Source organism: Coloeus monedula, assembly GCF_965178545.1.
Source record: "Coloeus monedula genome assembly, chromosome: 19".
Lineage (NCBI taxonomy): Eukaryota > Metazoa > Chordata > Aves > Passeriformes > Corvidae > Coloeus > Coloeus monedula.
Window position 1 is genome coordinate 11,312,527 of NC_138799.1, and position 23,542 is coordinate 11,336,068.

At 68.5% G+C, this 23,542-nt stretch overlaps 1 protein-coding gene across 3 annotated transcripts; it reads right to left on the reverse strand.

Moving 5' to 3' along the window:
• Window positions 1–427: 427 nt before the first annotated feature.
• On the reverse strand, window positions 428–22,598 carry BAHCC1 (BAH domain and coiled-coil containing 1). Of its 3 annotated transcripts, XM_082294089.1 has the most exons (27): window positions 22,468–22,598; window positions 20,271–20,580; window positions 13,845–14,024; window positions 12,957–13,079; window positions 11,041–12,663; window positions 10,857–10,962; window positions 10,327–10,535; window positions 10,089–10,247; window positions 9,500–9,714; window positions 8,864–9,221; window positions 8,065–8,775; window positions 7,354–7,538; window positions 7,107–7,243; window positions 6,864–6,965; window positions 6,485–6,599; window positions 6,208–6,379; window positions 5,590–5,751; window positions 5,100–5,425; window positions 4,653–4,760; window positions 4,323–4,576; window positions 4,144–4,219; window positions 3,944–4,052; window positions 3,739–3,861; window positions 3,490–3,657; window positions 1,859–3,009; window positions 1,291–1,527; window positions 428–703 (listed from the first exon to the last, which is right to left on the reverse strand). In XM_082294089.1, exons 2-27 carry the CDS (start codon window positions 20,443–20,445, stop codon window positions 497–499), a joined length of 7,491 nt encoding a protein of 2,496 aa, XP_082150215.1. In that variant the 5' UTR covers window positions 20,446–20,580; window positions 22,468–22,598; the 3' UTR covers window positions 428–496. The 3 variants fall into 3 exon arrangements, with proteins under 3 accessions (XP_082150215.1, XP_082150214.1, XP_082150216.1); XM_082294088.1 differs by having other exon boundaries at window positions 6,208–6,599; window positions 9,488–9,714; XM_082294090.1 differs by lacking the exons at window positions 20,271–20,580; window positions 22,468–22,598 and having other exon boundaries at window positions 9,488–9,714; window positions 12,953–13,079; window positions 13,845–13,982.
• Window positions 22,599–23,542: the final 944 nt, after the last annotated feature.

Genomic DNA, 23,542 nt, shown 5'->3' on the forward strand with positions numbered 1-23,542 from the left:
CACCCCGCTATTGCACTGGGGACGGCGGCGCTGGGCCCCCCGCCCGGGGCCGAGCCCCCCGCCCTGGCCCCTCTGTACAGCGCTCCCCGCTGTCCCCGTCCCCCCAGGCTGGGGGACACAGTGCACTGAAACGACCCCACCCCCACCCCCTTCCCCGAGGATTATTATTATTTTTTTGTGATTTTTTTTTCATCATTTTTTGTCTTTTTTTGTTTGTTTGTTTGTTTGTTTGTTTTCCTTTCTCGCTTTTCCATAAAACTTCCCGGAAGAAATACAATATTTACAGGCAAAATAAATAGAACAACACACCTGATTTCTGCTTCACCTGCTGGCAAACAGTCAGAGGTACTAGGGAAAGTTATGGCTTGTAGGGGAGCCCCCCCCGCGCCCCCCGATGTGCCCCCCGTGTCCCCGCGCCACCCTTTGCATAAGAGCCGGGCGGGGTCAGCACAGGGCGGGCGCCCCGGGGGTCAGCAGGGGCCGGGCACCCCGGGGGTCAGCACAGGATGGGCACCCCGTCGGCGGTCACCAGGCGGCCCGTGGTGGGGTCGTAGGTGCCCGCCAGGTAATAGAGGTCCTGGCGGTCCTGGCAGCGGCGGCCGCGCGTCAGCTGCTCGTAGTGCTCCCGGCCCACCACCTGGCACTTGTGCGAGATGGTCTGCACGTCGTTCTCGTCCTCGTGGCACGACTGGTACAGCGCGTTCTGCGGGGACAAGGCGCCGTCACTGCCGCTGCCTGGGCTGCCACGTGGCTACCTGCTGGGGGACATGGCTACCTGCTGTGGGACATGGCTATCTGGTGTGGGACATGGCTACCTGCTGTGGGACATGGCTGCCTGCTGTGGGACATGGCTACCTGCTGTGGGATATGGCTGCCTGCTGTGGGATATGGCTACCTGGTGTGGGACATGGATGCCTGCTGTGGGATATGGCTGCTTGCTGTGGGACATGGCCACCTGGCATGGTGCATGATGCCACCTACATGGCTACCTGAGGTAGGTAATGTGGCTACTTGACACTGTATGTGGCTACCTGATGTGGTGCATGGCCACATGTGGCTACATGACATGGGATGTGGCTACCTGGCACGGTATGTGGCTACCTGACATGACATGTGTGTACCAGACATGGTATATGGCTACTCGCCCTGGTACGTGGCTACCTGATGTGGTGCATGGCTCCGTGGCATGACATGATGTGTGGCTACCTGAGATGATGTGTGGCCACATGACGTGGCACATGGCTACCTGACCTGGCACGTGGCTACCTGCCCCCGGAGCCCTGCCCTCACCTTGCCGTCACTCTGGCGCTTGCCCAGCTTGGTCTCCTCGGGGTGGTAGAACCACTTGACCTTGACCACCATGTTGCTGGCCCAGGACTCCCACATGCTCTCGATGCGGCCGATGTAGGGCAGGTTGGGCCGCCCGGCCGACAGGAACACGGCGCAGTCGCCCACGCGCAGCGTCTCCTTGCCCCGCACAATGGCCTTGTAGAACAGCTTCCGCGCCTTGCCCTTCATGCCGCGCCGCTGGGGAGGGGACACGGGCTCAGGGCTGGCACGGGGACTCCCCAGCCTGGCATGGGGACAGCCCAGGGCGACGCGGAGAGCAGTGCCAGGGCGGGGCTCAGCGAGCCGAGCAGCGCCCTGGCCGCAGGGGACACAGCGGTGCCGCAGCACCCGAGTGTCCAAGGCTCTGCCCTGAGCACGTGGCACCCCACGTGTCCCCGCGCACCTGCACCAAGCTGGGCTTGCTCCTTCCCTCCCAAACCGTGCCGAGGTGGGTGCCCATGGTGGGCACTGCCCGCGCCAAGAGCCGGGTGCCAGCTGTGCCATGGCAGCTGCCCGTGGGGTTCCTTACCTGCGTGGGGTTCCCCGACCACCTCCAGAGCTGGCGTGCGGGCAGGAAGGCGGAGATCTTTGGCCGGTTTTCCACCGAGGGCAGGCGCTGCCGCCGGGAGAACTCTTTGGCTTTGGCGAAGCTGAGGGGGTCCTTGCGCTTGAGCTTGGCCTTGGGGCCGGCGGCGGCCGCCTTGGACAGGAAGCAGCGCTGGGGCGCGGCGCCCTTGGGCCGCAGCGCGTCCGGCTGCGCCAGCAGCGCCGGCACCGGGTGCGACAGGCAGGTCTGGAGCAGCAGCGCCGAGTCCTCGTCCTCCGAGCTGTAGGAGGAATCCTCATTGTCCGAGGAGCAGAGGCTGGAGGTGGAGATGGAGCCGGAGCTGGACGAGGTGGAGGAGCCCGAGGAAGAGGAGGACACGGAGAGGCGCGTCATGAAGCGCGAGGGGACGTCGGCGCCGAGCCCACCCGCGTCCTCGTCCTCGTCCATGTCCGAGTAGGAGCTGTGGCAGTCGCTGTCGCAGTTCAGGGCGAAGTCCCCGTGCCCCGAGTACTTGCGCAGCGCCAGCCCCACGGGCAGCGGGTGTGCGGCCGCGCGGCCCCTGCGCTCCCGGCTGCCCAGGCCGGCGTGTCCGTAGCTGTGGCTGCCCAGCGGCCGCTCCAGCCTGGCCCCAAAGTCCTTCTCGGCCAACAGCAGCGCCTTGCACGTCTTGTTCTTGGGGGACGTCACCCCTTCGTGGTCCAGCTTGACCAGGAACTCGCTTCCTGCCGCCTTCCTGCGCCCGCTCCTGCCCACCTCGGCCTCCAGCCGCTCGGCTTTCTTGGAGCGCAGGAGCTTCTGGGCTGCCGGCAGCACCAGCCCGGTGCCGGCGCCGAAGGAGCCGTAGGAGCTGGCGATGCGGCCGAAGGAGTCGGCGCCAAAGGCGTTGCCGAAGACAGGGGCAGCGAGGTGGTGGTGGTGGTGGTGCAGAGGGAACAGGGTCTCCTTGGCCCGCAGCTTCTTGGCACTGCCGTTGACCTGGAAGAGGTTCTGGAGCACGGCCGAGCCCTTGTTCGCCGCCTTCCGCTTGGTCTGTGCCACGGTGGCCCAGCTGAGCAGGGACCCTCCACGCCGCCCGGCCGCGGCATCGCCCAGCACCGGCCCCCGGCCCCCCGACAGCCCCTCCACGGCTTTGCCTGCAGAACACGGGGATCAGGCATCCAGAGGCCACAGGAGGAGGGAGGGAGGGATGATCTGGGGCTGATCTCCATCCCCCATCGTGCCACCCCTTCCTCCAACCCCAGCTCCTCACCCTTCTCTGCACCCCAATATTCCCAGCCCCCTTAACCCCATCTCTGCATCCCAGCACCCCTCCATACATCCCTGCCTCCTTCCATGAATCTGCTCCCCTGCCTACATCCCAGCACCTTTCCCCCCATCCCAACAGCCTTCCCCACAACCCAGCACTGTTCCCTGCATCCCAGCATCCTTCTCCCATCCCAAAAACTCCTTCTCGCATCCCAGCATCCTTCTCCCATCCCAAAAACTCCTTCTCGCATCCCAGCATCCTTCTCGCATCCCAAAAACTCCTTCTCGCATCCCAGTGCCTTTCCTCATCCCAACACCATTTCCCTCATCCCAGCCCAGCAGGGGATCCTGCTCCTTTCCCCCCATACCACTTTTCTCCTTGCCGGCCGCCTTCCTGCCGGAATTCCGGGGGGGCTGGGGGCCGTGGTCAGGGCAGAGCGTGGGGGGCAGCGCCCCAGGGGTGCCCACGTCGCCGCACGCCCGCTTTGCCCGCCGGCAGGAGCTGGACACCAGCAGGGCTGGGGAGGGCTCGGTGCCTGCAGGGAGGGGGGGGTCAGGGTGGCCCCGTGCTCCGCACACAGCGCCCCAAATCCCGTGATCCCACCCCGGCCCCTCACATTGGATCTTGAAGTCGGGGGGCAGCAGGCGGATGTTGGACACAGCGATGTGTCCCGTGTCCCCATCATCGAACTCCACCAGCACGGCCTCGGCGTCCTCCTCCTCCTCGTCGCTGGAGGAGCCTGCGGCACAGGGGGGCTGTTGGGATGGGCACGGGATCCCCGGCACCGCCCACCCCACCGGCTGACCCCCCCCCCGCCTCACCTCGCACCACATTCCCCGGATAGAGGCACCGGGATTTCTGGCTCCAGTAGGCGCAGACGCGGGTGCCGGGCGGGAGGCTCCGGCGCGACTGCGGCCGGACATCGAGGACCTGCAGGAAGCACCGTGCCAGGGTCTGTGGGGTGCGGGACCCCCGCGCTGACCCCTCACCCTGGTCCCCAGCCCGACCTCCCCCCACTCACCGCCTCCTGCAGCAGCTGCTCCTGCGAGTAGATGCGCTGCCGGTTCCCCCGCTCACCCTCGATGATGATGCTGTAGCTGGGGAGTGGGCACAGAAGGGGCTCAGCACCCACCTCAGTGCCCCCCCCAAACAACTGCGACCCCCCCCCAAATGTCTGGGAGCCCTGGAGCCCCCACTCACATGTCGGGGGGCTGGATGGTGCGCACGCTGCCGGCGTAGAGCAGGCTGTCCTCCTTGGGGATCAGGATGTGCAGCCCATCCCGCAGATCCTCCTTCTGGATGGCGCAGGCGTGGGGCACCCCCCCGCGCGCCCCCCCCGCCAGGCAGCCCCCCAGCTCCTCCTCCTCCTCCGAGAAGCTGCTGTTGTCGTCGAAGTCGAAGTCGTCCTCCACAGTGAAGCTCTCCAGGAGTTTGCTGACGGCCCGGCCCTTGCACTGCGGGAGGGGCTCGGGGTGGGTGGGGGGCAAAGGGGGCCGTGCCGGGGTGTGGGGCAGTCCCCCCGGGTCTCACCTGTTTGGTGGCCACTTTGCTCTTGACCTTGGCCAGCTTCTTGCCCTTGCTCAGGATGGTCTTGGCGCTCCGGGGGGAGAGGGCCAGCGAGAGCGCCCCGTTCTTGCGCTGCAGGGGGAGGTCAGGGCCGGCCAATGACCCCTCTGTGTGACCCCAGCCCCCCCAGGGCTCACCGGTGCCTCCCACCACCCCGGTCCCTGCACTGGTGCTCCCTCAGCTCCCCCAGCACCCACAGCCTGTGCAAAAACGTGCCCCCATCCCTCTGCACCCCACAGTTCCATCAGTGCCCCACAACCGCTCCCAAAAACCTGCACCCCCATCTCACCAGAACCCCCCAACACCCCCAGCCCCTGCATGCCCTGGTCCCATCGGTGCCCCCAGCACATCCAGACCCCACACCTCCCTGTCCCCCAGCCCAGGGGTGCCCTCACCCCAGCCCCTGCTCACCCTGAGGGCCGCCTGCAGCCCTTTGCTCTTGCGGGTGCCCTTCTTGCCCCTCTCTCCCAGACGAGCCCCCTCATCCCGTGGCCCCAACAGCCGGGGGTCGGTGCCCCCAAAGAGGCTGCCGGGGGCTCCCGGGGGGCTGGGGCCGCCGGGGGCTGGGGGCCGCAGGCTCTCCTTGGCCTTGGCTTTCAGCTTCTTCTTGCTGCCCTCGGGGCAGCCCCCCGCCTTCCGCCGGCCCGGCACCTTCTCCAGCTTCCCAGCTCCCCCCGGCTTCACCGGCCGCCGCTTGATCTTCACCTCCCCCTCGGGGCTGCCCAGGCGGCAGGGACCTGGGGGGAACAGGGGTCAGGGCACCCCACGGGGTGACAGGGCTCCGGGGACCCCAGGGAGGTCCAGGCTCAGAGCACCTCACGGTTGCCCACCCAGTCCCAGCACGGACCCCGGTGGTCCTCGCCCCTGTGCCCGCCAACATTCCTGGGGGGAATCCCATTACCTAGCAGCCCCTGCCTCTCCTTCTTCTTCTTGGCCTTCTCGTTGGCCTCCATCTTCACCACGGAGGATGGGGAGGGCCCCAGCACAGCCACCGGCCCTGCGGGCAATGACAGCCCCGGCTCCTCGTCCCCCTCCTCACTGTCCGTGTCCCCCTCGGGCTCGTCTGCGAGGGGAGGGGACAATGGTGAGGGACCCTGCACCCAGGGGTAGTCCCTGCACCCCCAGTGAAGGATGGGGTAAGCTGGGGCCATGTGTGACCCCCTGGCATGAGCCACCCCCCCACACCTGTCCTGGACACCCAGCATCCGCTCCGCAGTCCCATGCTGGACTCAGCCCCCATCCCTGTGCTGAATCCTGCCCCCCAGACCCATGGCTGGACCCTGCACCCCCAGCTTCGACCCTGAACCCCCAGTCCCACGCCAGACCCCAGAACCCCAACCCTGACCTCACATCCCTGTCCCCATGCCAGATCCCACATCCCCGTCCTCAGCCCCACACCGCCTCCCAACCACATCCTCATCCCGACCCTGTCTCCCATCCTGGATCTCACCCCATCACTCCCACCCCAGACCCCTCACCCCCACCCCAATCCCGCACCCCATCCCTGTGCCCGCCTTGCCTCTGAAGTGGGGGGGCTGCCGGGGACCGGGGTCCTGCCCCTGGTACTTGGAGCCCTTGGAGCCCTTGGGCCGGTTCAGCTTCTTCTGGATGCGGGCGCCAGGGTTGGGGTCCCTCCGGCGGAAGGGGCTGAGCCCGGGGGGCAGCCCCTTGCCCTTCACCTTCTGCTTCAGCTGTGACACCCCATGAGTCACCACACCGGCCAGAGGACCCCACACTGGGGGGACTCGGGGGGCTTTGGGGACAGAACACATCCCCCCAGACCCTGTGGGACTCACCGGGGAGCCCTGGAGGCTGCCGAAGGTCCCCCCCGCCAGTTTGCTCCTCTTCTTCTGGGGCTCGGGGTCCCCCCGCAGCTCAGCACACAGCAGGGACAGGCTGGTCTTCACCGCCCTGGGGGGACACGGTGTGGGCACGGTGCCCGTGGGGCTGCTGGGGGGACCCTGCACCCGTCAGCCTCATCCTGCATCCCCCAGAAGGACCCTGCACCACATCCCAGATGGATCCAGACCCCACCCTGGCTGGCTTCTGCACGCCCCAGCTGCCGTCTCCCTCTTCCCCCTCCCTCCCCTCTCTCACTAACGTCTTGTGACATAAACCCTGAAGATTAATTTTTTCCCCTGGGCCAAGGGGGGACACGCGGCACCGGTCACTCACTTGACCTTGCGGCTCTCGGCCCTGCCCAGGGCACTGGAGTGTTTCCGCTTCCTCGGCCGCCCCGGCCCACGCCGCGCCGGGCTCCGGGAGCTCTCGTCACGCCTGGGAAACGGGGGCACGGTCAGCAGAGCCCCCGCCGCCACACAAGGACAGGCCCAACTCATTGCACAGATGGCTGTCAGCGCTGCCCCTGTTCCCCAGGCTCAGGATGAGGACGGGGACGGGGATGCGGACGGGACGTACTCGTGGTCATGGCGCCGCTGCAGCCTCACCAGCTCCCGCTGCTTCTCCTTGTAGCGGCGCTGGAGCTCGGCCAGGCGCATCCGCACCTCCACCTCCTGCGTGTTCAGCTGCTCCATGGCCGCCTTCAGCGGGCACACCTGGGGGGCCGGGGGGGTTTGGGCACAGCTGGCAGCGCCAGCAGCCTCAACACCAGGGCTGAGACCTGCACAGCTCATCCCCGCTCCCGCCCCCTCTGGGAGACACTCACGGCCTTGGTTTTGGGGGTCCACGTGTACTTGCGCCGGGGGACGCGGGCGCGGGGCGGGGGGGACACGGGCAGGGGGCTGAGAGCGGGGGGGCTGCCCTCCCGCCCTGCCGCCTCCACCAGCGACCAGGCGGCCGCCACCGTGGCCAGGTTCTGCAGGTTGAAGGCCAGCAGCTCCTCATCCTCACCTGTGGGGACGGCACGGGGTCAGCAAGGATGGACATCCCGGACCCCTGCGCTGGCTCTTGGGGGGCTGGGGGGCACAGGAGCAGATCCCCAGCTGCGAGGGCCATGGTGATGTGCCTCATCTGGCCACGGCCGACCCAGTGCCCATCCCACCACCCCAAGCATGGGGAGTGGGACCCCACAGCCACCCCGTCACCCCACAGTGTCCCCACTGAACCCAGCACAGGGTCCCCCCTCCACGTTCCCTCCCTCCCACCCGCGAGGCTGGGGATGTGCCAGGCTGTGCGGCCATCCCCGCTGGGGCCTCCGGGATTCCCTGGGGAAGCCGAGCTGGGAGGGAATCCCGGCGCCTGCCTGGAGCCAGAGCTGGAGCCGAGCACTGGCTGCGAGCAGGGCACAGCACGGCACGGCACGGCACGGCATGCAGCCCCCCAGGACAAGGGGTACTGGAGGGTCCTGGAAACACCAGGGGTGCTGGGAGTCACCAGGGCATGCTGGGGACAATTGGGGGCACCGGGCGTCACCCACCTTCCCTGGCCAGGTCACAGCGGCGCCGGCGCAGCTCCAGGTCGGCGAGTTCGCTGAGCAGGGCGATGCCGGGGATCCCTGAGGGGTGGGGGGCGGGCGAACGGGGGGCCGGGGGGGGCTCTTCGGGTTCCTCCAGCGCCGGCAGCTCCCCCAGGTCGATGCCGGCGGCGATCAGCGCCTCCAGCCCGCCCGAGCAGCCCTGGTGCCCAGCGGGGACGTCACCATCCTCCTCCTCCTCGTCGCAGCTGCCCTCTGGCTCCGAGCCATCGCTGTCGCCTTCTTCCTCCTCCTCGTCCTCATCCTCCTCCTCTTCCTCCTCCTCCGCAGTGGGGGGCAGCGGGGAGCCCCCTCCCTCGGGCACGGGGTGCTGCTGCTCCGGCTGCTCCGGCGCTCCCTGAGCCCCCTCCCGGTGCCCCCCGAAGGGCTCCTCGGTGCCGCCGCCGGCCGGCGCTGCGCCCCGCTCCCCGCAGAGCGGCCCCGGGGGGAGCAGCAGGTGGTGCCGGTGCAGCAGCGTCCCGGGACCCTCGGCCGGGGGGTCCCGCGGGGGGCCCGGCTCCCGCAGCGCCTCGGCCGTGGGGCTGAAGGTGCGGGACTGCTCGGGCTCGGCGGGCGGGGAGCCGGCGTGCACGGGGTCCGGGTCCGCCGGCTCGGCCGAGTGCGCCGCGGGGTAGCCCATGGCGGCGGCGGGGTAGCCATACCCGGGGGGCAGGTCTGCGGGGAGCGGGCGGTGATCAGCGAGGGCGCCCCGGTTTCCCCCGCCCGCCCGCCCTCCTCCCGTGCCCCGTCCCCGCGGTCCTACCTGGCTCCAGCGGTTTGGGGTAGCGGCGCGGGGGCTGCCCCTCGCCCCGCGCGTCCTCGCCGTCTCCGCCCTTGCTGGGGGCGGGCAGGGGGCTGGCGGCCGGCGAGCGGGGGGCCACGGCGGGGCTGGCGGCGGGGCAGGCGGGTAAAGTGCAGGGGGCCGTGGGCAGGGTCACGGGGCACTTGGCCGGGTGCCGCAGGGCCGGCGAGTGGCAGCACGGGGACAGCTTGGGGGGCGCGGGGGCCGCCGAGGTCAGGCCCTTGGCCGGGGGATTTAAGGCAACTGCTTTGTGGGAGGGTTTGAGGGGCTTCTCGGGACCCCCTTCCTCCAGCTCCAGGGGCTGCTCCTCCGGCTTCCGCTGCGGGGTACAACGGGGTGACGCGTGTCAGTGCCCGCCCCACAGCCTGGTTCCTGCATCCCACATCTCAGCCCTGCACCCCACATCCCCATCCAGCCCCATGGTCCAGTCTGTGCCCCACCACCTGTCCCCAGGCCCCGAGTCCTTCCCCATATCTCCCACCCCAGTCCCATAACCCACCTTCCACCCCAACCTCCATCCCACCCTGCATCCTCCAGCCAGCCCCACATCCCATCCCATCCCATCCCATCCCAGCCCCCTGGCACCTGGCCGTGCACCTGGCGCTGGATCTCGAGGGCCTGGGCCGCCCGTTGCTGCTGCTGCTGCTGCTGCTGTTGCTGCTGCTGCTGCTGCTGCAGGGCATAGAGCTCCTGCTGCCGCAGGAACTGCGACCGTGGGTACACGGGGAGCTGCCCCGTGTGCTGCAGGTGGGCACCGGGACCCCGGCCCGGGTACATGGGGGGCCACAGCGACGCCTGGTCCATCACGTCGGCTGCCGGCAGCAGGGGGATCAATCGGGCACCCTCTTCAGGGTCACCCCACAGACCTCAGCAGTGCCCAACCCCAGCCCTGCGACCCTGGCAGCACCCCCAGAGACCTCCATCTCCCACCCCTGAACCCTGAAAGCACCTGCAAGGACCCCATCCCCCTCCCTTCCAGCCCCAAAAGTGCCCCAGAGACCCATCTCCCACTCCTGCATCCCCAAGCAGTACCCCCAGCGACCCCATCACCCATGAACCCCCAAAAGTGCCTCCAGTGACCCCCCATCTCCCAGGCTGCACCCCCAAGGACCCCCTCTCCTCTCTCTCAGCCCCCCCAGCCTCCAGGACCCCCATCCCCAGCACAAGCCGGGTGTCTCAGGCTCACCCAGCGTGTGGGGGGTGCCATGGGTGGGGGGCTCCGTGGGGAGGATGACGAGCTGGGCAGGGGGGTCCTGGGCGAGGGGGAACACGGGCTGCATGGCGCTGGGCATGGAGGCAGGGAAGGCAGGGGGCAGGTTCTGGTGCAGGGCGGGGTGCCCGATGCCTGTGGGGATGGGGGGTCTGTCAGCACCCCATTGCTGGGGTTCAGCACCCACCCAACTTCCCCCAAAGCCGGCACTGACCATAGGAGTGTCCCCCCATCCAGATGGAGGGGCTGCGGGTGCGGGGCAGCCAGTGCGTGTGTGCAGGGTGGGCGTGGGCAGCGGGGTCCCCCCCGAGCTGCCCCGCCGGCAGCGACGAGCCCCCCGCCATCATCAGGTGGGGGGTCAGCTCCCCAGGACACCCCCCCGATGGGTGCATCCGGGCGAACTCCACCAGGTCCTTGTTGTCCCTGCAGGAACAGGGGATACACAGAGTGTGGGGGCAGCACTGGCACGGCCCACCCCTGCACCCCCAGGGACCCCCATCTCCCACCCCTGCACCCCCAGCAGCACCCCGGGACCGCAGCATCCTTCCCTGCACCCCTAAAAAGGACCCATCTCCCATCCCTGCATGACCAACACCCACAGGGACCCCCATCTCCCAAATGCACCCCCAAAGCCATCCATTGGGATCCCATCTCCCATCCCTGCACCCCAAAAAGCACGTACAGCACATTTCTGCCCTTCACACCAGGGTCCCCCCTCTCCCCCAGCAGCACCCCATCACTCACTGGAGCAGGATGTCCCTCCCGGGCAGCCCCAGGCGCTCCTCGCACAGCCGGCCCCGCTCCTCCTCCGCCTCCAGCTCCATCAGGTGCACGGGGCGCGCGGTGCCCGCTGCCACGGGGACACCACGGTGGCATCAGCATGGCACCGGCAGCCCCCCGCCACCCCGGTCCCCTCCCCAGCCCTTACCTTTCACTCCCGCAGCCGCCCGCTGCCGCCCGGTGCTGCCGGTGCCGCCGGTGCCGTAGGGCTCGTGGCGGCCCAGCGTGTCCTTCTGCCGCGCCACGGCCACGGCGATGCCCACGGGCGGCTGCCGCACCTCGCCCTCGGTGCCGCCGGGGCCCAACGCCTCGTGCTCCCGGCCGCGGGCGCAGTCCGGCCGCTCCAGCTCCGGCTGACCCTTTCCCGATGGGAATTTGGCATCCTGGTGGGCGCAGCTGCCCTTGGCGCTGCCCAGCCCCACGAAGGGGGGACCCTTCTGCCCCCCCAGCAGTGCCCCGTTGCTGTACTTGAGCAGGTTCTTCATGGCCGACACCTCGTCAGGGGCGTTGGGCACCTCCTGTGCCCGCACCAGCCCCGCGCCGAAGGGGTCCAGGTAGGGCCCCCCCTTCCGCTCCTCCGCCACAGCCAGGGGGGGCCCCTGGCCCTGCACCCCCCAGGGGGGCAGGGGGTGCCCGCCGTACCCCAGGGCACCCAACTCCAGGGGCTTGCGCTTGCCCTCGGCCGCCTCCGCCTCGGGGTGCTGCTGGTGCCGGATCCGGGCCACCTTCTGGGCCGGGAGGTCCTTGGGGGGGCCCTTCTCTAAAGTGCAGCAGGAGGGGCCGACGCGGACGCCCAGGGGGTCGGGCCGGGGGGCGCGGGAGCAGTCAGGGGCCGGCGGCACCTCGAAGTAGCCCTTCTCCAGACCCGCCTTGGGCGCCGGGCACCGGCCCGAGAAGGGGGGTCCTTCGGCTGCGCCCCCCCCCAGGTACTCCAGCCCCTTCAGCCGGGTGCCCGGAGCCCCCCACTCCAGCCGCCGCTCCGCCGGCCCCTCGGCCTTCAGCGGGTGGTGGAAGGGGGCACCGTAGGGCTCAGTGCCCGCCTCGGAGTGCCGCTCCTTGCCGTCCCCGCGCTCCATCCCGCCGGACTCCGCCTGGAAGGAGCGGCTCTTGTCCGTCGGGGGCCCCACCGAGGGCACCAGCGTAGCCCCGCTGAGCTTCAGCTCGCGGGCGGGGGGCTCGGGCAGCGGGCACAGCACCTCGGGGCCGGCGTGGAGCGGGAGGCAGGGGAAGGAGCCGGCGGCGGGCACGGCGTAGGACACGGCGTGGTGCAGCATCTGCCGCCGCTCCACCGCCTCGCCGTAGGGCTGGGGGGCCTCGGGGACCCCCGGCTCCCGCTCCTTGGGGGCGCAGCGGGCGGCGCGGGGCAGGGCGCTCCCGGCACAGCTGGGCAGCGCGGCGCGGGCACCGTCCCCGTCCAGCCCCTTGGCCCCCAGCAGGCACGAGGCCAGGGGCTTGGGGCGCCCGTCGCCGGACCCCCGCGGCGGCACCCCCTCCTTGCAGTGCCCCTCGGGCGGCACCGGCAGCACCGCCTTGTGCCGCTCCTTCGGGTCCTCCTCGGGCAGCCGCTCCTTGGGGTCCCCCTTGCCCCCCTTCTCCTTGCCCGCCAGGAAGCGCTCGTAGTCCTTGGGGGTCTTGGGGAGGGGGCCGGCGTCCCGCTCCCGGCTGCAGGAGCCGGCGGGGGGCCCGGGGGCGGCGCGGGCGATGCCGGGGAAGCCGTGGCTGGCGGGGAGCAGGGGGGGCTGCGCCGGAAGGTTCCGCAGGTAGAAGTTATCTGGAGGGGAGGGCGATGGGTGAGACCCCCGCGCACCCCCCACCCAACCGGCGGCCGCAGCAGTGAGGGGACGAGCAGGAGGAAGGGTCGGGCTGGTTAGGTCCGTGTCCCACCCCAACAACGGCCCCATTAGCGCCTGCCACAACACAGTGAACAGCAGGAGCAGGGCCGGGACCGGCACCCACCACCCCACCCGCTGCTCCGGTACCACCTGCTCCGGCACCCAGCCCCCCACCCCTGCCCGGCTGGGGACACGCACCCCCATGCGGGTCCCTGGTGGCCCCGGTACCTGCCTTTCTGGCTCTCGTAGAAACGGTGCTGGCCATAGAGCACGTTGCCATTGCCGTGGTGGTCCAGGTGGCCCATGGGCAGGAAGGTGGAGGCCAAGCTCCCGGAGAAGCGGGGGTACCCCGGGGCTGGGGACACCGAGTCAGCGGGGCTGGGGTGGCACCTGCCCCCAGCACCCCAACCTGCACCGCTCCAGCTGGGAATTCTCTGCAGAGCCTGCGATCCCCTCCAGGCTGAGACCCCTCCCACCCTCTGGGAGCAGGGGGGGGAAAGGGACTGAGACCCCCCCCCAAACTCGTGTCAGCAGTGGCTGTACTTGGCTCGGCTCGGCACGGCTCGGGCGGGCTGTCCATCAGCCGCGTGCACTGCCCGTCCCCGTCCCCCCGTACCCCCCCGGAACGCCGGGAGCCAGCTGGCAGCCGGTCAAACTACCAGCCGGGCCGGCTGCCAGGGCCCCGCGCCAGCACCGCCGCCCCGCTCCCGCTCCTCTGGCGGGACGGAGACGCCAGCACATGGGGGGGCATAGGGGTTTAACCAGGGCTGCCCCGGGGTGGGGGGGTCCCCACACTGTCACCTGCCCCAACACGGGCATCCCTGTCCAGGTTCATCATCACCAGTGACACGAGGTGGCCCAGCCTCAGCCCGGCAGGAGCCTCTCCAGCCACCCTGAACCCCAGCTGTGGGGTCTGAGCCTGGTCCCCGTGGATGCCCAAGGGTTTTGGGGCATGATGGTGGCCGTACCCACCCCCATCACCCAGCAGCCACTGACCCAGAGGGTCTGGATCCCGTGCATGTGGGCACTGGTAGGACGTGACCACTGGCACTGGGCAGAGCCATGACTGCCTCCAGCCACCCTGGACCCACAGCCCATCCCCACCCCGGTGCCCACTCACCTTCGTGGGAGTGGGAGAACCAGATCTGGGAGGTGCCGGAGTGGGGCCCACAGAAGGCCGGTTCTGGGGGGGAGGCGGCGGGGCCGGCAGGGTGGCTGGGCCCCCCCGAGCCCAGGCTGCCACTCAGGAAGCCCCCCATGAAGGAGGAGGGTGGGGCACTCCCCATCAGGCTGCTGCCGGCTGCAGGGAGAGGGCACAGTCAGGGGTGCAGCCCCTGGGCACACACAGCCCTCGTGCACACACAGCGCTCGTGCCACGTGTCCCTCGTGTGACTGTGTCCCTTGTGCACACACAGCCCCTGGGCGCACACAGCCCTCGTGCTCACACCCCTCGCGTTACCACGTCCCTCACGTCACCCTGTCCCTCGTGCACATCCCCTGTGAGCACCCGCATCCCCTGTGTGGTCACACCCCTCGTGCACGCACGTCCCTCACACCCCCAGCCCCACGGGGCTCAGATGTGCTCCAGAGTGTGCGAGGCACAGCAGAGCCGTGCAAGGGGCACCAGAGCCCTGTCCTGTGCGTGCCCTAAGCACACACACGTGTGCCAGCACACGGGAGGCTTTGCACATGCGTGTGGCTCCCCACGCTGCTGCTCCCCCGAGGGGACACCGGCTGCTCCCAGTGCCAGGACAATCCCAAGATCCAGGGACGTGGGCTGTGCCGTGCCATGGTTGTGTGTGTGTGCACATGTGTGTGAGTGCAAGGAGGGGGGACAGCCCTGACCCCGACCCTGACCCTGCTGCCTCCCGCGCAGCCCGGGGGGGCCCCCAGCACCCTTGGGGAGGCCCATGGCCGGTGCTCCCCATCCCGCCCCCCATCCCGGCCAAGCTGTGAGATCATGGTGGAAACTTTGGAGCTGGTGGCCAGCGGCTGGGCGGGGGGAGCCGGAATGGGGGGAGCCGGATAGGGGGAGCCGGATGGGGGGAGCTGGGGTGGGGGAGCAGCTGCCCCTCACCGTGTGGCCCCGCTCCCCATTTCCGTGTGTGCCGGAGCGGCCGTGGCACGGCTCGGCACGGCTCAGCACAGCTCGGCACGCGTGGCGTGGTGCAGAGCGCGGGCTGGCTGCCCGCCCGGCCGGGGCAGGAAGCGATGCTGCTCTCTAAGCCGGCCCACGCTCCCCGGCTAATCCCACCGGGATGCCTCTGGGATGAGTGTCGGGATGTGGTTTCAGGCAGCTTCACTCCTTCCTCCGTGGCGAGGCCGAGCCGGGCAGGGCCGCGTGGGCCGGGGGCACGGCCGCATCCCACCCGCAGCTCTGGGAACCGGACATGCACCGGGATGGGTGGGCACATCCCGCTGTGCCAACGCGTCCCGGGGGATCCCTGCTCAGCCCTGCCCGTGGCAAACCCACCCCATGCACCACAGCCCCGGCCGTGCCGGGGGACCCCGCGCAGGCGTGGAGCCGGCAGCGTGCCGGGCGGCTGTGCCGGGCGGGAAGCCGAGGTTTCCAGAATGAGACTTTTCTGGAAGCTGTGAAACGGGCTGGAAAAAAATAACCCCTCACCCCGCCCCGATGGCGGCGGGGCCGGAGTGTCCCGGGGGGGCCGTGGGGCCGCCGCTCCCCACCGCCCACCCGCTGACTCACGGGTCCCCCGGTGCGCGCTGGGCCCGTGGCCGGCACTGCCGATCCCCGTTCCCACTCGCCACAGCCCCCTGCGTGCTCATGCTCTGCCACGCGCAGCACTGAGCAGGGGCACGGAGCAGCCCCCTGGTTCTGCCCCTCCAGCCACGGTGATGGCGAGGACACGACAGGGACGGGTCACTGAGGACGTGCACAGCTCGTGTCACTGATAAGCCACCAGTGTCGGAGCAGCCCGTGCTGCCAGTCCCAGAGACCGGGCACAACTCGTGCCACCGATGAGCCGGCAGTGCCGGCGGAGCCCCGCGCCAGGACGGGCACAGCACCGTGGGGCCGGCTGCCAGCACGGGACAGATGGGCTGCGGGGTCCCAGCCCGGCCCCCCCCGCCGCCCCCCGGCAGCGTCACCCTGGGAATTCCCTGGCTGGGCTCCCCGAGGCCGGTGCCGTGACTCAGCCCCGCCGGCATCGCTCCCGGCTCCGGCGCGAAATTTCCCTTGGCCCCGAATCTGCAGAGGGTCACACGTGTGACAAGTGTGCCAGGTCTCAGCATAGCCACACTGACAGCGCCGAGGGGGGTGGGGGGCACCGGGGGGACTCGGGAGGGGGCAACAAGAGGTGTTCCCTTCCCTCCAGCTGCTCCTCGCCCCCACTCCAAGTGCAGCACAGATGGGAATGTGTTGGGAAAGCAGAAAGTTTCAGGGCCAGCGTGTGGAGGGGGGGCCGTGGTCCTGGGAGGGTTCAGCCCACGGCTCCTCTGGGATCCCCAAGGCGGTGACAGACCCAGGGCTGTGCGGTGGCGGGGGGGACGTGCGCAGGGTTGGGTTTCTCCCTCGGCTATTTTGGGGCTGGAACATTCCTAATGGAGCTGGGGCCGCGGGCGGAGGGCTGGGAGCTGGCAGGGACCCTGGCAGCGGCAACCCGGGCCCCCCCAAATCGGGCAGGGGGTGGTGGGCAGCCCCCATCCCCCCCCCCCCCCCCCCCCCCACGTGCTTCACAACCCACACGGCCCCTTTAAAAATTTGGCAAACAGGGAATAAATGGGCTCTGGCTCCCTCGGTGCTGCAACTCCAACTGAATCTATATTGTTACGGCACTACATGAACGCTGCAGTGGTGAAACACTGCTGGAATGTGCCCGACAGGGCCAGGAGGGCCATCCCAGTGTTATCCAACGGGTTATCCCCTCTGGAATGCCACCAGCAGCTGCACTGGCCACAGCCACTGCACACTCAGTGCTTGCACACTCACTGAGGCTCACAAGGGTGATGCACACGGCTGGAAAACACTGCTGGCACAGCTGGGAAAAGCTGCTGGCACGGCTGGCACACGCGTGTGCTCAGTGCATGCTCCCTGCACGCGTGACTTTCACACCCAGAGCACGATTTGCACATCCAGAGCACAACCTGACACACACGTGCCTTGCCAGACCATTTCTGGAGCACAGGGAAACCAGGGAGGGTCCGGTCCTGGGGGTCCTGACATCCCACCCCAATCCTGATGTCACATGGATGCCATGCACAGGGACCCTTGCCAGGAACCCCCCAAAATGTGGGCCTGTGGGCACCCTGTGCAGCTCCTGTGAATGTCACACACGTGGGTCCTGGTGGGGGGAGGACTCGTCTACCCCCGCTTTCCCCAGGGCTGGGGGACCCCAGCACCCAGCAGGGTCAGACCCTGCCCTGGGGTGATGCTGTGGGGCAGTCAGGGCACAGGCAGGGCTGGGGGTCCTGAGGAGCCAGGGGTACGCATAGTGGCCCCCAAATTCTCTGTGGAGCTCATCCACTCCCCATTGTTCCCCGGGCAGTGTCAGGGGCTGGTGGCAGCTGCCTGTCCCCCAGAGCCTGGCACGTGGCAACATCTCCGCCTAGATCCAGCTCATGACTAAGGAACAGTGGAACCACTCGGGGATGACTCTGCGAGAGCCGGGGTAATTCCGCAGGATCCAGGGTTCTGCACATCCCGCTGCTCCCACCGGCCACCTGCGGCCCCTGGCGCCTTGTGGCTACCAAGGAGCAGCCCAGTTAATCTCCAAATCTGGTTTAACTTTGACACTTACTTTTGGCAATGCACCACATGGGGGGTGGAGGGAGCAGGGAGCCCCTGCACCGGAGCTGTGCTGGAGCCGTGCTGCGGCCTCCAGCCCCTCGTCAGATCCCGTCTCCAGGGAAGCAGCGATGTGGAGCGGCTGCAGCGCTGGCACCCAGCCCTGTGTCACCACCCAGCCAGGGGCACCGTCCCCACCTGCCTCCCACCATCACCACCCTAATCCCCCCTCAAAACCATGCCAGGACCCGCACAGCACCCAGCCTGCGGCGTAATCCAGGGAGGGGACAGGTGCGGGAGCACATCCAGCTGCCGACTCACTGCCGCTGGGATACACCCTGGGATGCACTGGGATGTGCACCGGGACCTGCACTGTCATGGCCAGGCTGCGTGCCAGCACCAGGACGCACACCGGCATTACCAAGGCCAGGCTGCAGGTCAGCACTGGGATGCACACTGGGATTCACACTGGGATGCACACTGGGACGCACACCCCCACGGGCAGGCTGCACACCCGCATTGGGATGCACATGCACATCCCCCTGGTCAAGCCACACACGGGCACGGCCACGCTGCTCCCGGCCGACAGCTCGGCCATGGTGACAATCAGCCCGGCGCAGTCACAACTCTCCACTAGTCCACAAAAACATCCGAAGGGCAAAAATTGCAGCCAGGCCCCAGCGTGGCTCAGCCGGGCCTCTGCCAGAGCTTCCCACCCCCGCTTGTGGCGGAGGCACTGGGACCCCCGGCCCTGCTCAGCACGGGCTGTGCTGTGGCAGTGGGACCCACTACAATTGGGGTGCAGAGGCTGCACCCAACCTGGGTGGGCTCTGGTGGCTCCTGGAGTCTCCATCCTCCCCTCCCTGGGCACTGCCATCACCCACCCGGTGCCGGTGCCAAACCCGACGCCATCCGGAGCGTTCGGTTCCAACAACGTGCGGCCCTGAGTTACGGCTTTAATAAAATCAAGGAAAACAGTTTTATCTCCCATTCCCAGGGCGGCCGCCGGGCCCGGCAAAGGCTCCTGGGAGGTGTAGTCCGGCCCCACGCCGGGAGCCATTTGGGGGAGCGCGGCCGGAGCCCCCCCAGCTCCGCCGTGCCCCCCGGGTGCCGCGTGCCGCACCGGCATCGCCCCGCCACGGCCAACCGCGGGCTGGCTCCGTGCGCTGGGTGGGGTAATTATCAATCATCGGCGGTAATTACCGCGCCACGCTGCCACGGCTGCCGGCACCGCGGCCGGGCCGTGCCGGGGCGACACGGGGTGCTGGGGATGGGGACCCCCGTCCCACCGGCACCGTGCCGGCCACTCAATGCTCCGGTTTATCCGCCCCAGCAGCGTTCCGGCCGCGCGGAGCCTCGGAGCGCAGCTCGCTGGGAAGCGCTCCGGCTGCGCCGGCCCTGCCAAAGCCGGAATATTTTTAGCTCGTTCTGTTGTTGGGTTTGGCTTCTCTGTTTTTTTTTTTTTTTTCTTTTTTTTTTTTCGGCGCGTTTCTGCCGGGGTATTTTTAGCCGGATCCATGTTATTTTAACAACCTCCGGTGCGTTCGGGCTCCCATGTGTCGCCCAGGCCCCGGCGGGTGTGAGGGTCCTGCACGGAGACGCCGCCGCGGCGGGAAGCCGGAGGGAAGCCAGCAGCACCCCGGCGTCCCTCCGGGATCCCCCGCGCGGTCACCGCGAGCCGGAGAGCGGCCGAGCCCCCACCCGTATCCCCCATCCCGGGGCCCGGCTCCAAGCCCCCGGCCGCACTCCTCACCCAACAAAGCTGGGGGAAACCAGGGTGGCCCCCCGAGCCCGGTGGTGGTCCCGGCAGCGGGGGCCGCCGGCACAAAGCGAAACCGCCCCGGCCGCGGGCCCGATCCGGCGCCGCCTCCCCGGCACCCCCCGGTGCCCCCCGCTTTCCACCTCCTTCCAAGAGCCCCCACGGCTGCCACCCCCCCGCGCCGGCCCGGCCGTACCCCCCGCCCTAATCCACGCACTAATTGTAATCCCATTAAAGCAGATATAATTTTATTAGTATTCACAGCTCATCAAGGCGGCGACAATAACCGGCGCTGCCGCCGTGCCGCGGCCAGACAACCGCCTGCGCCGGCGGGAAGCGAGGGGCCCCGGGGCTGCGCCGCGCCGAGCCGGCACACGGCTCCCGCTCCGGCCCTGCTCCCGCTCCGGCCCCATCCCGGAGCTCAGCAGCGGCAGGGTGCTCCCCGCCGGCTGCGCCCTCAAAGCCCCCGCGCAGCGAACCCCGGTTTAGGCGCTGTGCACCCCGGTTCAGCCGTGCCCGGCTGCAGCCGAGCACATGCCGCAGACAAAGCCGCGCGGGCAGCTCGCCGCGGACGCCGGATCCGGTGACCCCGCGCCGGTGCTGGTTGGCCGTGCCGAGCTCGGCCGTGTGCCGCGCTTTGTCCAGCTCCGGCAGCTGCCGCGGCGAACACGCGCCGCGAACCCCTTCGCACCCTGACACTTCGGCGCCGAACATCGAGCCCGGGCTCGGTGACCTTCCACCGCCGCCCCACGGCCCCGCGCATAACGGCCTCCTTGTTCACCCCGAACGCGCCTCCTTGTCCCGGCACCGGGATCTCGCCGGCGGAGCCCGGGGTCACGCTCCTCCCGCGCCGGCGGAGCGGCCGGGTGGGGGGATGTCCCCCGTGTGTGCGAGTCCTTACCCCAAAACCACCGGGCGCGGTGACAGCGAGGTCAGCACAAAGGGAGGCCGAGCTCCCGGGGCCGTGCCGAGCTCCCGGGGCCGCGCCGAGCCTCCCAACCCCTCCCGGCCCCCCACACCGCGGCCGCCCCGACCCCTCTGACCTGTGTGCGTGGCCATGGAGATGGGCGCCGGGAAGTACTTGGTGGGCTGGAAGTGTCCGGGGGGCTGCACGGCCCCGTGTGCCGACCCCGCCACGCGCCCCGTGCCGTGCCGGTGGCCCAGGCTGCCCCGCTCCGACAGCAGCCGCGGCGGGGGCGCGAAGTCACGGCCGTCCATGCCGGGGGCACCCACCCGCGGGGGGCTCGGCGGGACCCCGACACGGCTCGTGGGCGATGCTCAGCGCCGCGCCGGGCCGGCTCGGCGGGCGTCGTGCCGCGCTCCGCGCCGGGGCTGTCGGCTCATCCTCCGCTCCTGGCACAGGGAGAGAAAGGAGACAGTGAGAGCACAACCGGGGTGGTGGTACGGCCATTCCTGCACCCCAGAGCCCCCGCGCCCCAGCACGCCGCTCCCCGTTTCCCCGGTAAACAGCCCCCTTTCTCTGCGGTTCGCAGGGCCCCGGGTTCCCTGGTACCCGCGGCGCACGGTCCCTGTTCCCTGCCATCCCCGGAACACGGCCCCCCCTTCCCCCAGTTACTCCCAGTTCATGATCCCCAGTTTCCGCAGCGCACAGCCCCCTCCACTCCATGTTCCCGGTGCTCCCGGAGGGCAGCCCCCCCTTTATCCAGTACTCCCGCTTCTCAATCCCGGTTGCCCGGAGCCCGGGCACGGCTGTCCCCGCTCCCGGGGCCCGGTTCCCGCGGCTCCGACCCTTTCTGGCCGCTGTTCGGGTTCCGGTTTCCCGGCGCTCGCTTCTTTTATCTCTCCCGGTTCACCGACCGTATCTCCCTGGGGCTCGGCCCCGCTCGCCCTTGCTTTCCCCGCTTCCCGTTGTCTCCCCGGTGCTCGGCGCCTCCCTCGCCGCGGTTCCCCGGTTTCCTTCCTTCCCCAGCCCCGGTTCCTCGGTGTTTCCCCGTCTTCCCTCCAGCCCGGTTCCCCCGGCCCCGCTTCCCCGATATTTCCCGCTGTCCTGACCCTCCTCGCCCCCGTTCCCTGGTCCGTCCCCGGCGCCCTGCCCCGGTTTCCCGGTATTTGCCCGGTCTCCCGGCCGCGGTTCCCGGTCTCTGCCGGTGCCCGGCCGCGGCTCCCGCCCGCCGGGTCATTGTTCTGGCAGCGCCGGGGCCGGGGGGCCCAATCCGGCGGGGGGAGCCGGGCACGGGCCGGGCGGTGGCGAACAAAGGGGCGCGGGGCGGCGAGCGCGGCCGGGGGGCGCGAGGGGCCCGGCCGGGGCCGCGGGGACCGGGGGGAACGCCGGGGCGAGCCCCGGGGGGAGAAACACGGGCCGGGAACAAAACATGTGTATTTCCTTAAATAAAGCTGAGGCAAATATGCGAAAGAGGTTGGTTTGTTTGGGGATTTTTTTTTTTAAATTGAGATTAAAAAAACAAGTGTAAAGCGAAAAAATTAATGGGAAATAATTGAAAGGGAAAAATATTTAAAGCAAAAAATTTAAGGCAAAAAGGGCTCGATGCGAAAATGTTTGAAGGCGCAAACGGTTTAGTGAAGCAGCGTTTGATGAGCAAATGATTTAATGAACAAATGTTTTCACGCACAAAATTTTAATGAACAAAATTTTAAGGCGAAGCGTTTTAAAGCGACGGGTTTTCAGGGCAAAATGTTTTAATATAAAGAGATGAAAGGGAAAAAATGTTTTAACTGGAAAAGATGAAGGGGAAAATATTTTGGTGGGAAGAGATACAGGGGAAAAATATTTTGGGGGAAAAAAGATGAAGAGAAAAAATATTTTTGTAGGAAAAAGACGAACGTAGAAAATATTTTGATGCCGGAAAGATGCAAAGAAATATTAAGGTGCAAACAAATAAAGCGAAAAAATAAATTATAAGGTAAAAATGCAAAAAAAAAAAAAAAGGAAATTTGCAAAAAATAAATTGAAAAAAATTAAAAAATGCTAAATAATTAACGCCCAAGAATTTAAAATGTAATAAATCCAAGTAGGCAAAGAAAAAAAAAGCATAATGCCCAAAACACAAATAAAAATAATGCCCAAAACGCAATTAAAAAAAAAATTAACGCCCAAAAAACCAAAATAAATAACGCCAAAAAAATTGTTAAGGCGTAAAAAAAAAAAAAAAAACCAACAAAAAACACAACAAACAATAACCCCGGAGCGCCCGAAATTAAAATAACCCCCAAACAACAACAACAACAAAAAAAACCCACCCGCGGATCGCAGTTACTTACCGGAGGGGCGTTCCGCGCGCGGGGCGAGTGCGGTCCCGTGGCGGGGGTGCGCAGCGTGCTCCTGCCGGTGCCCGTGCACTGCCCATGCACCGGCTGCTCCTGCAGCAAAGGGAACCGGGGGTGTGTGGTTGGGGGGGGTGGGGGGGGAGGGAAGGGGGGGGGTGGGAAAAGGCGGGGGGGGTGGGGGGACCCCGCCGCGCCTCCCGCTCACGCCGCGCGTTCTCCGCCGGGGCGGGCGCGCCCCGCATGCTAATGAGCGCGTGCCCCGCGCGCGCGCCCCCTCGCTGATTGGCCGCCGCGCGGCGCTCGCGCCCCGCCGGCCATTGATCCCCCCCCCGCGCCCCCCCCCCGGGCCCCCCCCCCGGCTCCATTCTTCCTCCGGCGCGCGCGCCGCGCGTCAAGCGAGCGGCGCTCCCGATTGGCTGGCGGGCCGCCAGCGCTCCTGCCAATCAGCGCGCGGCGAGCGGCGCGGAACGGCGGCGCCTAATTCAAGCCCGGCGGATGAATGGGGAGGAGGGAGCGGCGCGCAGGCGCGGTGCGCGCGCGGGGCGGGGGGGTGGGGGAATCGCATTGCCGCGCGCCCCCCGCCGCAGCGCGCGGGCCCCCCCCCGCGCCCTGATTGGCTGGCGCCGCGCCAGCGCGCTGTCAATCACGCAGTGTAAACAAGGCGCTGATTGGTCGGTGCTACGGGCGGTTTCAAGGCGCCCCCCCGGGGGGGAACACGCGCGGCTGGGGCGGTTTCGAGGCCCCCCCGCGCACACCCCGGAGCGCCCCGGGCCGGAGCGAGCGGGATCAAAGAGCGGCGGGACGGGAACGGGCCGCGGGCAGCAGGTCCGGGACCGGCCGCGGCGAGGGGGCTGCCGGGGAGCGGGGGGCCGCAGTGGTTGGGGACCCTGCGGGGGGGGGTGAAGTGTTGGGGGGCTTGCGATGGAAGGGGGGAGTGTGCAGTGAGGGGGTAATGGGGGGCTGTGCAGTGTGAGGGGGGAAGTATGGGGGGGCTGTGCGGTGTTGGGGGAGCTCTGATGTGGGGGGACAGTATGGGGGGGCTGTGCGATGTTGGAGGGACTGTGCAGTG